The 14,551-nt window shown below is 41.1% G+C and overlaps 1 protein-coding gene across 2 annotated transcripts in view; it reads left to right on the top strand.

Annotated features, from left to right (window-relative positions):
• tns3.2 (tensin 3, tandem duplicate 2) overlaps positions 1-4,997 on the top strand; it is a 56,335-nt gene extending 51,338 nt beyond the window's left edge. For both annotated transcript variants that reach the window (XM_030433516.1, XM_030433517.1), the window contains 6 exons: positions 543-620; positions 950-1,027; positions 1,253-1,421; positions 1,524-1,592; positions 3,279-3,308; positions 3,807-4,997. In XM_030433516.1, coding sequence (XP_030289376.1) covers positions 543-620; positions 950-1,027; positions 1,253-1,421; positions 1,524-1,592; positions 3,279-3,308; positions 3,807-3,948 — 566 coding nt within the window. In that variant the 3' untranslated portion in view covers positions 3,949-4,997. The remainder of the gene's footprint in view (positions 1-542; positions 621-949; positions 1,028-1,252; positions 1,422-1,523; positions 1,593-3,278; positions 3,309-3,806) is intronic.
• The last annotated feature ends 9,554 nt before the right edge of the window (positions 4,998-14,551 follow it).

Here is a 14,551-nt window from a genome sequence, read left to right as displayed (position 1 = left end):
CCCCTCGAAAACGAGATGCTGCATCTCAAGGGGTCATACTAAATAAATTGACATTTCAGCACACAGGAGTAAAATTAACAATGAAATAGTCGTTGTGTTGATAGTAGGCAGAACTCATTGCGTTGCTGCTGCAGGAGTCAAGAATAATGTGAAACGGTGAAAGTATGAATGTTCTCTGAAGTGTTGTTTTGAAAAATCTGAAAATAGCATCAGTGCTCTCCACTGATCCCAGGCCAGGACTGCTGTACTCTTGTACATTTAGACTATGCTGACATTTTGAAGTGTCTTCAGTCAGTCACTGAGCAGCTTCCTCAAATCCATGTTAATAGTTCACTGTGACGGACCAACAGAGGTAGTTGTAGGACAGGATCTCAATATTATACTGTGTCTCCTCTGCTGCCCTCTTCTGGTCAGCACAATGAGGTACAGCTGGCTCCATTATTCATCATACAGTAGATTAGCCGCAATCGTGAGAGCCTATATGCACAGTGGAGCTGTTAGTAAAATGTCTTATCTGAAGGATTTTTCTATTTCACTGTCAGGAAGTCTCACAGCTCTCGTCTGTCAGCACTCCATCACTCCTCTGGCTCTGCCCTGCAAACTCATCCTGCCTGACAGAGGTAAACTGTGTGTATGGATGGATGTGTGTGTTGATGCCAAGACTGTGTGCTTAAGGCATTAAATAGTGTCAACCAAGTAAGTACAGCTGGATACCGAGAAGCCCCCCGGAAAAGTTTCACAGTCCTTTGAGCATCAAAAACGTTCACAAAATTACAACCAGAAGTTGCCTCTGAATCATTGGTGATATTTGTATTGAGACCGGACTGTGCACAGACTCAGTTTGTTTCTTGTTCTGTAAACTCTGTGTGTGTATGTGTGTGTGTGTGTGTGTGTGTGTGTGTGTGTGTGTGTGTGTGTGTGTGTGTATAACACGCGTGTTTGCACTCAGACCCGGTGGAGGATCTGAACGACTCCTCTGCACAGACATCGACAAACTCAGCGGCTGAACTCCTAAAACAGGGAGCAGGTACGGGACAGATTTGTGCAAAAAGCTGTGTGTTTGTTGGATATCTGTGTGTGTTGATATTCATTAATATCTACACACACTCACAAATATTGAAACTTCACCTCAATCTATATCTGCTACAAAGTGCACAACATTCCTTCTGTCTGAATAAAATCAGAAGATGTTTAATTCTCATTTTGTTGTTGACATGTTCCTTTATTGTGTGTGTGTGTGTGTGTGTTACAGCGTGTAATGTGTGGTACCTGGGGTCTGTGTCGCTGGAGTCTCTGACAGGACATCAAGCGGTGCAGAAGGCGACCACACAGACTCTCTCCATGGACCCCCCGCCGGCATCCACTGTCGTCCACTTCAAAGTGTCGGCTCAGGGGATCACGCTCACTGACAACCAGAGGAAGTGAGTGTTCATACATGTTCAGTCCACACACACACATACAGATAGAAATGTGATCCCCAGAGAATCCACATGTTCACACACACACTGTCTCTATTACTGCAGGCTGTTCTTCAGGAGACATTACACTGTGAACACGGTCATCTTCTGTTCTCTGGACCCACAGGGCAGGAAGTGAGTATCATGACTTCAGGAGGAAGTAAAAGATGCTAAGAAAGAGCACTTCCACCCAGGCTGTGCAGTCCCCTTGTTATGTTATTTATTAAAGCCGAATCGAAAAGATTCACAAAAAAAGTTCACACAGTGATAGTGACTTTTTTTTGAGAACCAGTTACACAAAAGTGTTGATTCATATGCAGTTAAGAAACATTTTTGATTAGATCCTATTGTTTAAGAACTGAAGTCGTGTTGGAAGAGCAGAAGAAAAAACAAATGAATCTTAAACCAATGAATTGATGATACATTATGTGGAGACAAAAGTCTGCACTGGAGCCTGCATGGACTCCTCAAGTCTGTGTGAAGCCTGACCTTCACCGATCGAACATTAATGTGGGCACTTCATGACTGAAAAAGTAAAATATTCAAGCTTGGTGGAACACTATCAGGTCTCACACAAACTTGTGGAGTCCTTGCCAGCTCGAGTGCATGCTGTCATTCGTGCAAAAAAGAAAGTCACTGACATGTTTCAAAGATTCAGCTTTTTACGCAAATTGTTGAAATGTTATAAAACAAAAAAATTGTATTCATGAAACAAATGCAAAATACAAGTACTTTGACAAGTAGTACAGAGTTTTTGACTCTATTCCCATATTCAACATTGTTTTCAGATTTTTCCTTTGAGGAGAGTCATTGTTATTCCTTCTGTCACAACATGAGAGATGAGAGTTTATTTTCAAATATTGAATTAGAACCTCCGGTTTTAATCAACTGAACGAAAAGTAGTAGAGGAAGGATTCATAACACATCAGTTCATACATATCTAATCAGTCCTTATCCTACTAAGATCATATTTTGACACCCTGACAAGTCATTAAAGATGGTGATTTAACATTTATGTGATGACAACATATGCAGAGTATTGTCTTAACCGTATGTTAACATAAATAAAAGTGATAGTAATAATTCATAGGAACACAGTTTGTTTACAACTTCTTTAAAAATGTTTAACATTTCACACAACGTCTGTTGCAATGTTTTAGTAGGTGTTTTAGGACTTAGCTGACACTAGAGCAGGGAGCAGTTTGAAAGATATTTATTACCCCACTAGAGTTTATGTCAGGTGAAGATGAGGGGAGTGCTTTGGCTTGAACTTAGCTGGAGGTGACGTGAAGACAACACATGGTGGTCCTGGAGGGTTACGCTGGGAATAGGGAGGCACTGAGATCCAATGGGAGAGTTGATCGGTGGCGGAGGTGCTGGGGAGGCTGAGGGTCAGGTGGAGCGTGGATTTGATCCAGGTTTGTTGGAAGAGAAGTAGGGAAGCAGTACAAAGGATCTTGGCAAACAAAACACTAGAAGACACTTTAGAAATACAAGCGCTGGAGGATGTGACCACGTACCACGTCAAACTGACTTAATCACCTGGCAGCAGGCGGGCAGAAGATCAGGGTATTTAAGCAGGTGCTAATTAGCCCAAAACAGACTGGAAAACACAATGAACAAAAATTATACAATTGAAAAACACCACAAACAAATCCAAATAAAACAACATCCTGACCTTTCTGGAATCAGGGTTATAAGCAGCGTCAGAGGGGTGATTTATACATTTCTATTTTTAATGTACTGTTAATAGATATACATTATGAGACACGTAAATGATGACAGTGTGATAACCTTATCATATGATTCTGCCCCAAACAGATGGACACGAGACAGTGGCTCCACTGCAAAGTAAGTCCCTCTTACTGACTGAATGTTTTGTCTCTTTCATTGCTCCTTCCAGCTTTATTTTCGTCCTTGTGTTTACATTTTTATTACATGAACTGTTCTGATAATGACGATGAATGGTGATGAAACTGATAATAAAGGAAGGTCTGGAGTCTTCTGAGGGGTTGCTGTAAGAAACAAATAACAAAAGATGTGTCTCTGTTAAACAAAAATGGATGATTTGGTAATGTGACGTACAGCTGTTCAGCTAACTGTGTAATGTTTAGGTGCCTTGGAGACTATTTTGTCTTTAAATATAAAACACTCTCCTACAAAAACTTGGAAAGTCCAAACCTTTCACAGTGACATTTCCAACCTACAGAGGTTGAGTGTTTGATGTTCAAACAACAGATCTAGGAGAAGTTTTACTTTAAACATGACACTGAGCGTGTCTTACTGCTTACTGTTGGACTCTTTGCTCTTGTATAAATATTACTGTCCATCTCCCTCTGTTTCCTCCAGGATCTTTGGATTTGTCGCCAGGAAATCTCAGAGTGAGACTGAAAATATGTGCCATCTATTCGCTGAGCACGACCCCGAGCAGCCGGCGAGCGCCATCGTCAACTTTGTCTCGAAAGTCATGATCGGGTCACATAAGAAGTAAAAGAGAAAGAGACTTGCTGCAGGGTGAAGAACCAACTTTTCTTCCCAAAAGATAATGTAGCCTCATACTCCTGAACCTGGTCCTGTCGCTCCATCCTGCAGAATAAACTGGTATATTTTGTACTGACTGCAGTCCAGGATGCTGCCACAAGAGGGAGACAAGACTGTCATGTATAAAGTTTAACCCATCAACTGAAGGCTGTGACTACTTTGAGATGCATCTTTGGAAATTTGTATAAAATTTGTAAAATATAAGATACTTTTCTGAACTGGATCTAGTATGACAATCGGATTTTGTCACCTGTATCTTCAAACTTACTGTAAATGCACCATATTACACTGCCTTTGACAAATATAACACATTTGTAGTGGAACATATAATCTGAGCAAGAACACATATTTATGTGTAGATTATGACAATAACTCTGAAACCTTTTCTTTTTGGTTAAAATGTATGCATCAGGTTTCAACAACACTTTTGTGCAAACCACTGGCCCAGTTTTAGTCTTTAAAACAAAATGACTGTCATGTGACAAAGCCAATAATGCGGTTGCCTTGAACTCAAGATGAATTTATTGTGTTGTGTTTATTGTATTTATCCCTTTTTACAGATGTGTAAAAGTCTCCTTTTCCTAAATATACCTGTCATATATTTTTGTATATTAACATAAACTGCACATTAGGGTGAAAGGCAGCGTACCTCAGAATGTATGTATGTTATGTAACATATTGTTGTAGGAAGATTAAGATATAGTGTTTTACACATCAGTAAGATCCTGCATACGCAGCCCCTGTATACTTGTTTTACTACTAATATAGATGTCAATATGTTCCTTAACAGTAACACAGTAATGCAGATTTATGTACAGCTATTGTGCCAATCATATTTTCTCTAATAAGAGATCAAATACACGCACTGTGATAAAAGTCAGACATTTGAGTCCACCTCATTTTTTTTTTCCCATTCACAGCTTTCTCAGTAATCATGTGTTGCTGAAGTGAGCGTTGATCAGTTGTCTCATTAAAGCACCAAAGGTATTTGGATATAAAGACAGGTTTGGTTTTCTTCAACCATTTTATTCGTGGTGATTGATTGATGATTTACAACAAACGAGCCGACCAGCTCACAGTCCTTAGCTCACATGTAAAAATAACGATGCACATTTGAAAATGTGTGAAAATGAGAAATTCACATGTGCAGAAGCACATTTTATGTGATTTATTGTGTCACATATATATTATAATCACCACCTTTTAGATGCTTTTACAGTAGATAAAACATGACATAAAGCCAAAATAAAGGCCTTCTAGTGCCTTTTCTGCATGCCGGTGCCCTTTTGTTTTATTTTGCTCCTGTCCCTCAAATATCCTGAATCCATTCCCGCACATATGAATATATGTGTGAAAATGTAAATTTCACCAACGAAAATTTTCGTTTAGGTGTTAAAAAAGCTGCTCACTTTTAAAAATTTCCAGTTTACATTTGATTATTTTCTGAAAATGTAATGTGTCAAAAATTTTGTTGACGTGAAAATAGCAAATCACAATTAATACATTCAACTCGCTGGTAAATTGTGAATTTTCACATGTGAATTGTACATGACACAATTATACAATTGAACATATACAAACTGTCATATTCACAACTTCGCAACAGCCCTCAACACCTTATTAAGTTATTATTTGTTTGTTTTTTTCCTCCCTGTTTTTTTTTTTCAGAATTAGAAGATTGAACAGTTATCCCTGAGGTACTTGGCACGCCTCCTCTTCTCTCCACCATTTTAAAACAAAAAAAATTATCAGATGAATTTGTAGACGAGGATTTTGGGATCCAGCACCTGTTAGTCGGGACATGATACTACAACTTAAATGGTTCAAAAAGTCCTCAAAATATCTGTTCACTGAAGTGGAAGTGGTGCTTTGTGCAAGACTGTAGTTATCTTACGATTTGGGGTGAATTGACCCTTTAAAATCTAGAAATGCGGTTCACAGTTTTACCAATAGATGGCAGTAATTAGCCATCAAAAGAATTTCAAGACATTTCAAGTTTCTGGATGGAAAGTATCTTTATTTTCAAGCATTTCTCCTCCATCTCACTTTTATAATCACACTAGTTTTATACTGAGCAACAGTTTCAGATGGAGCTTAGCAGGTCCACACATACAGGAAGAAACACCCTCCTGAATAACTGAATAAACTTGGCAGTGTCAGAGTGTGTCCGGCTTTGTGTGCACCTTTGAGAAACAGAGCATAAGGCAGAGAGAGGTGCTCTGAATGCCTGATGGGTCTCCAGGTGCCTCAGAGATCTGCTGATCTGTCTGTCTCCAGCCTCTGTGTGCTGCTTGAGACTTTTAGAGGCCAGATCAGCAGATACCAGCTCTGAATGAGGCTCTATTCAGGCTCCTGGTCTCTGTGGAGGGAGCTGAGGAACTGGAAGTGGGACAGAGACATGAGGGGACACTTCATAGTCCTGCTTGGCCTGGAGAAAGAGGGACAGCAAGGAGGGTGGGGGGAGTGTGGTGATGGTGTGTGTGTGTGTGTGTGTGTGTCTGGCTGGGGGGTGAGGTTGATGGGGGGGTTGTCGGTGGTGGATGACCTCACCATTACGGGAAACTTTCCCACAGTCTGCACACAAAGAGGGCCGTCAAAAGGTAAAAAGGATGAGAAAGAAAAGAAATTTAACACAGTGTGTAAAAAAGGAGGCAGAAGTGGCTACTCAATGAGAAAGAGGCTGTTGTGAAGGGACTTGACATCTTCCGTGTTCAGCGATTCAGAGATCTTAGGGGTTGATAGCAGCTCTGCTTCAGCTCAGAAAGGCCTGAGAGAGAATCTGCTCACAGTAGCAACCTCCAGTTTGGCTCATGTTCTCTTTCTGCTGAGTCACCTGCCACCATTTTGTCCCCCAGCTGGACCTCTGTTTGCACTTCCGGCTGCACTTCCTGTCAGGCGGCTCACCAGCACCTGGTGGCCCGGTGGTTTTCACAGCCGCCGCTGCCGCTGGACGACATCACATTCCTGGCATTGCTCACTCCAAATGCTGTTTGGAAATCCAAAGGCAAGCTTCCGTTCAGGAATGCCTCCCTCACAGAGTCCCTCTCAGCCTCTGATCCCCGGCCTCCTCTCACTTTATTTGAGTTAGCTATTTTAAGCCCATGCTAAGTGCGCTGCTGCTGCTCTGGCTGCACAGAGGAGCAAACACACACATGCACAAACCACACCGGACCACAAATAATCCCTCTCCTATTTTTAATTTGGTGGGTTTAAGGGACACAGCCTGCAGGGCTGAGTGAAACCAGGCTGACAACTTACTGATTTGTTACGTGGTGCTTTGTTACTGCGAAGACGATGGTTATTATATACATTTCAGTCATACAGTACAACTGCATCTGTTCAATTATCACAGGTGGAACACACATTTACCCAAGACTGTATTTAAGTCGAGGTACTCTTTTTGTCCTTCTTGGTAATTCTTAAGGGGAAAAATATGGAGCCAGAACGGTGACTTTAAAATTTGGCATCCAAAAAAAAAATTTGCATCGAAAACAAAACCAGTACTGAAAAAAGAAACATTGTCATTGTAACACTTGTCATTAAAACAGTTGTATTGGCATTGAAACAAGTATTGGCACTGAAAAAATTAAGTAATTCAAATAATTCAAATCCGAAAATCTTCTGTATCATCTGTATTTTTCAATGACAATCTTCAGATTTTTTCTTCATGTCACTTTTTTTTCAGTGACAGATTTTTTTTACAATGTCAGTTTTTTTCAGTGTCACTGATTTTCAGTTTCATCTTTCTGTCACTGTTTTGGCGTCGAGAGGGAGGGGCCTGAGGGGAGGGGCAAGTAGAGCGTGGTTTGCATATCATTTGAGAAGGTAATGGCAGCAGCCTGCGGGAAGGCGGGGCTGGACGGCCCAGCCATAATACACCATTTAGGGCCCGTGTGCCGGCCGTCTCTGGGCAACACGAGTTCAACTACCTTGCGGACTTTTCTTCAAGCTCTCTCCTGATGTGTCCAAGTCTCTGTGTATCTGGTTCTGTCCCGGCAGCTCCCAAGCTCCGGTCTCTATGCGTATGGAGTGTGGTAGTAGTAACGGAGCGCAGAGCACGGAGCATTAGCCACAGTTAGCACAACAGTAGAACAGCCTGTTGCTCCGAGCCGGGGCTGCAGCGCCGACTGCTGTGCTCTGGTCTGCTCCCCGAGCTCTGTGCCACCGCACTGCTATTGGAGACCGGAGCTCCCCTATAAACTCAGTTCATGTGGATAATATCACTATTCCTACAATGACTCCTTTGAGTCGAAGCGAATAAACTCAACACGTCAGTATGCGGGTAAAGTCAGCTGTGATTGTGCTACTGTGGTTCATAGTAAAGTACAACAGACGGCTGTAATCAAGTAACAGACACATATTTTCATAACTGACTGACTTTTCTCCCAGCACTCTCCTTTATTGTCCGGTCTCTGTATGTGTGTACAGCGGTGCGGTGGCACAGAGCTCGGGGGGCAGACGGAGGGCTGCTGTCGGCAAGGCAGCCCCGGATCGGAGCGACACAGCTGGGGCTAATGCTTGTTAGCTCCGTACTACTACCACACTCCATACGCATATAGATACCGGAGCTCGGGAGGTCCGGTCTCCGGTAGCGGTGCAGTGGCACAGAGCTCGGGGAGCAGACCAGAGCACTGCTGTCGGCGCTGCAGCCCCAGCTCGGAGCAACAGGCTGTTCTACTGTTATGCTAACTGTGGCTAATGCTCCGTGCTCGGCGCTCCGGTACTACTACCACACTCCATACGCATATAGGAGCGGGGCTCGGGAGCTCCGGGACAGAACCAGATACACAGAGACTTGGACACATCAGGAGAGAGCTTGAAGAAAAGTCTGCGAGGTAGTTGGGCTCTGTGTTGCCCACAGACGGCCGGCTACAACGGTATTATGGCTGGACCGTCCAGCCCCGCCTTCCCGCAGGCGGCTGCCATTACCTTCTCAAATGATATGCAAACCACGCTCTACTTGCCCCTCCCTTCAGGCCCCTCCCTCTCGACGCCAAAACAGTGACAGAAAGTTGAAACTGAAAATCAGTGACACTGAAAAAAAACTGACATTGTAAAAAAAATCTGTCACTGAAAAAAAAGTGACTTGAAGAAAAAATCTTTTTGTCATTGTCATTGAAAAATACAAAAAAATCCCAATAAAATAAAATGATAAGAATTTCAGATTTGAATTATTTGAATTACTTTCTTTTTTAGTGCCAATACTTGTTTCAGTGCCAATACAACTGTTTTCAATACAAATGTTTCAATGACAATGTTTCTTTTTTCAGTACTGGTTTTGTTTTCAATGCCAATTTTTTTTTTGGATGCCAAATTTTAAAGTCACCGTTCTGGCTCCATAGAAAAAGTTTATTACATATTTCATTTCATTTTGTTGAGTAAGAATTGCAGGACTTTTATTTGAGTATTTTTTTCCGTGGAGTTTAAACTTTTCCTTAAGTATTGCTTTGAGCACCAATTTAAGGATTCAGTGATGTAAGTATACTGTATAATACTTTTTAAAAAGAGTTTGAAATACTTTTCAAACCGTCCAGATGCAGGAACGAATGTTGCCATTGTACATTTCTGTGAACCACAGATTCAGTATGTTTAATTTGTATGTGCAATTCGTGTCATATGAACATTTAAAGATGAAAATGTGGCTTTCTGTAACATCAAAATAATGTATTCAGTCTTTAATTTTCTATTCTTCTCTGTTGCCCTAGTTGGTCAACCCCTGACTGCATTATTTTTCATTATATATATTTAGACTTTTCAAAGGTCTTGTAGCCGCATTAACTACTCTCCGGCCGATGACTTAGTCAGAACAAACTAATTCTGTGCAGCCAAACCCAATTGTTTAAAACCAACAGAACACTTATGTAAACCTTAATGGAGATGTTAAAGCTTTCCAGAATTGCAAATCTGTTTTTTTTGCAAATGTAAATTACACAATACATTTAGAATATTTCTATCTGAATCTTCTTTACATAAATTCAGTGAAGAGTTGGAAAAAAATGACACATAACAGGCCATATACTGTGTCTTATACTGTCACACATGGTGGACTTTAAAGCTACAGTACAGATTAAGCTTTTTAATCAGTGAGTATCTGTTTCTTCAGTAATGCTGATTGAATTACAGTACATTTTGTTTGGTCACATGAAAAAATATGCTGCGAAATGATAGGAGTTTGAGAGTTACTCGATGTCTTAGTAGTTCTCTCTTTCAAATCGTCTGACATGTCAACTGACATATTACTGACCCCTTTGTTAACTAAACCCTCTCCCTCTCATCAACAAACAGATGCACTTGTATGAGCAGGAAATCAGTGTTTCTCAACATCACAGAGAAATGAAGGGCATCAAGGTAATATGGTTTTAATATATCGTGGCATCAGACACGCGCAGTTTTTTTACAAAGTTGACACACACATTCCTTACGCTTACTTCAACCACAAACACAGACACAGACACAAAGCCACACACACACACACACACACACACACACACACAGAGTGGTCAAGATTTCGAGCCTACGTGCTCTCAGGCACATGCTGAGAAACAGTGCCTTTATGGCCAGCCTCTTCATTGCATTGTCTCTGGTATAACTGACTGAAACATGCTGTTTCACACACACACATACACACACACACACACACACACAAAAGGCCTGGGTTCTTAGGTATCAGCGTCAGTCTTAATGAACCTGTCTCTAAGGGGTGGGGCTGGGGTAATGTCCCACACAAAGAGCTCCTGCTGGGCCACCGAGCCAACTAGAGGCCAACAGATTAACTTGCATTACATCAGCATCCCCACAATACACCTAATGAGGGAGGGATTATGTGTGTGTGTGTGTGTGTGTGTGTGTGTGTGTGTGTGTGTGTGTATGTGTGTGTGTATGTGTGTGTGTTTTAGAGTCTGTTGGCTCTCATGCCATTGCATCACTAATTAAATGTGATGACTCACTTTTGCTGATTCAGTGTACGTTCGGCATCTTAATGTACTTTTGGTTCTTAAAGCTGTCAATATTTTAATAATAATAATAATAATAAATCAAATGATAATGTGTGATGTGAAGGGTATTGCCCACACTGATGAACCCACTGAGAATTAACAAGAACTTTATTGAACACTTTAGTGCACACAACATTACTGTTTGGGTTAACTCTCATTACAACTCATCAAAGTTTCCAGCTGATAAACCCACACTACTCCTCACTGCACAAAGGTTCACAGTTCATTTATTTGTCGTTGACTGCTGAGGGTGAGTACACAAGTCTCACAGCCTGAGGAAAGGAGTTGCTCTATAGTCTGTTGGTATGGCAGAGGGTGCTTTGCTATCTTTTGTCAGATTGCAGCAGGGTGACCAGACTGGGCTGGGTGGCTGTTCTCTTTTAGCATCTTCTGTGGAGACATCTCAGTTTACCGATACCACGGATGCTCTGTAAATGGGTACCAGTGATGTTCTGGATTAGAATTTTGCCACTACCCAATTTGATCCAGTCTTTGCTGTGGATCAAAATGAGGTGTGGCGGTACAAATGATGACATTGACATATGTGAGTTTTTTCTCAACGCGTTCCCCCAGTTTCCACCTGTTAATCTAAACATGTATCCGACAACCTTTTATAATCATATGGATGCTGTTATAATGTATTGTGATTGGGATCTTGACCCACCATGCATCATGGAAAGTGTCAAACTTACGATTTTTGCTCTAAATTATATAATTACATAATCGGCATCAGTAAACAGTGGACCCTGTCAGACTCTGTCACTCGCAGGGAGGGAGGCTGTTTTCAGGGGTAAAGTTCACTGAAGTCTCACCTGGGAGGTCTGACCATTGCGGTGATTTTTCAAGACAGCAACTACAACAACACACTAGTGTAAGGAGACAAACAAATAGTGAGTTGCTCTGAATTGCATCACACAGTCCCCACCATTTATTTTCAGACAGAAGTGGGACAAAGAGTCGGTAGGAAAGACAAGATGACAGAGGCTGTTCAGCGTATAACTGCGGTATTCTCTTCGTCATATATTGGCAAAGACACTTCCAGTTAACTCAGTACTGTTGTTTGGTCCTGTAAGGTTGCTTTGCGGGTTTGCAGCATCTGTGGACCCTCCTGACAAAAAGATATCAAAGAACTTTTAATAGGAAAATTAATTTTAAAGTTATTAAATAACAACTTCCTGCAGATTTGCTTCAAAACAGGAAGTGTTGCGTATTTCCACATTGGTGTGGTCTAATGACATGAAACTCAGGTTACTACTTCCCCATGAGCCCCTGAGGCCCTGTGCAAAATTTAAGGCGATGACCACAAGGTGGTGCTCTTTAAAATGAAGTGTTTTGTATCTCCACAATGGTTCATCGGATTAACACGAAATTTAGTACATTTATTGTCAGTGCCCTCCTGAGGACAGCTGAAAAAGGGTTTACCAATCCACCACTAGGTGGTGCTCTGGTGGCCTTCTAATTTAATATCTGGCACTGTGCCCACACCATAACACTTATGGAAATGAAATTCATAGAGGTGCTACAGAATGGCCCCTGTGACTCACACACCAAAAATGACCAGCAGGTGGCGCTATTTTTTAATGCAAAAGCGTTTTTCACTCACAACTCCCACTTAATATGTTGCACATTATTACCTCATACCTATGTGTTCCCTGAATTCAGCTGAATTGTTTGGTGTAGGCCACGCCCACTTTTGCGCTAAATCGCAACAAATGAAAAACTTACTTTTTCGAACTCCTCCTTAGCAATTTGAGTGATTTGCACCAAACTTTGCGTGAAGCACCTGTGGACCCTCCTGACAAAAAAGTTATCAAAAGAATTTTGATAGACCAAAAGAAGCCCAAAATATAAAACAACAAATTCCTGCACATTGTGTTCAAAACAGACAGTCTTTCGTATTTATACCAAATACATTCCGATTACCACAACACTTTTGCCAATTGTGTTCCATGGCCCGATGAGGGTTTGTGCAAAATTTGGTGCAAATCAGCCAATAGGTGGTGCTCTGGTGGCAGTCTAATTAGTGTCAATGGGATTAAATGGGGAAATCTTCAAATCCTCTTCAAAACTCATCTACCTTCAACCTCTCCTTCTCCCTTATACTTTGAGCTAGAGAAACCATTCCAACTTTTAAAGAATCAGAAGACTTTGAACTATTGGGCATGTATTCAGTTTTTAAAAATCTTTTTATAGTTTTTCAAAGCATCACAGTTTTAGTTTTAAGGATTTTTAGGCCGTCTTCTGATTTTATGATGGGTGTGTATTGCGTGAGCTAGAATGCGTGACATCGTCGCAGCTGGAAGAACTGGAGAAAAGTTCTCTTCAGCTTGATTTGGATCCCACATCTTTTACTTCACATAGACAATATATACATAGAAATGTAGGAAATCTTGTTGGCTTTCAGCTGATGGTCTTATTTCAGATGTCGGACTTACACTTTTGGCTGTTGAAGCCCCAGAGCGACAAGCACTCAAGCAACTCCCCCGTAAGCCACAATGTTAATTTTGAGCCTAACTTTCTTTTCTTCAGCAATGTCTCCTGTGACTCAATATATAAATATTTTGCCAATAACCATTATGGTTCTTTAAAAAATCACAGGAGTTTGGAAGGTGTTTTCCCATTCATTCTAATGGAGACATTTTCAACTTTAGCTCTGCTACTGCTCCAGCATATGTGCAGCCAGAGAAACTGTTCACTTTTTTAAGCTCTTTCAGCCCTCTTACTTTTCACCTTTTTAAATATTCAACTTTCTTCCTCTTCAGCTTTCATCATGCAGCAGATGACATCTCACACCCCATTAGTTAATCAGTTCTTCTCTGACCTGGCTGGATTCTCTGGATTTTTTTCAAGATCTCCCAAGAGAACCAGTGTGCTTCTTGAAATGATAGCACACAGACTCCCAAGACCAAGTACAGTGAGATGGAACATCCATATCCATGCCGTGAGAAGAACTCGTAAGGAGACCAGATTTCTGATATGAAAATCGGGGACATTTTGAGCGCGGTGGTCAACATTCAAATGTTATCGTTATGAAATAAATAACAGGGGCAATTCCTTGTTAATGTGTTTTAATTTTAATTTCAATGTGTATTTGTCATGTGCATTAAAGCAAATTAGTAGCCAATAGGAAGTTTCAGTAGTCCCGGTAGAAGTAGTTCGGTAGTATTATAATTAAAGAATAGCCACCTCTGTTAAGGCTGCATGAGTTGTTTATTCTATCATATGTCTGCAGCATTTGTCACCAGAGCTGTAAAATACATTTTATCGAAAAGCTCTTTAGTTTCTGGTCCTAAATCTGATCCATGCAGGTCCAAGCAGGTCCACCACAGTCCTCTCCCGTAGCCTCAGCCTCCGTGACCTGGATGAAATAACAGCAGAGGAGAACATGAGCAAAACTGAAAGAACAGATGCAATAGTAAGAAGTTTGTTTCTTAACAAAGAAATAACATCAGATTTGATAACATACTTTTATAATTTATTCATGTGCTCCTTTCTTTCCTTATCTGCTAAATGTAATTGCCTGTTTGAAATGTGCTATATCAGAGGTTCTTAGACCTT

This window comes from Sparus aurata, chromosome 11 (assembly GCF_900880675.1).
Source record: "Sparus aurata chromosome 11, fSpaAur1.1, whole genome shotgun sequence".
Classification (NCBI taxonomy): Eukaryota; Metazoa; Chordata; class Actinopteri; order Spariformes; family Sparidae; genus Sparus; species Sparus aurata.
Note: the sequence above shows the minus strand (reverse complement) of the source record. Positions and strands in the feature narration are given on the sequence as shown.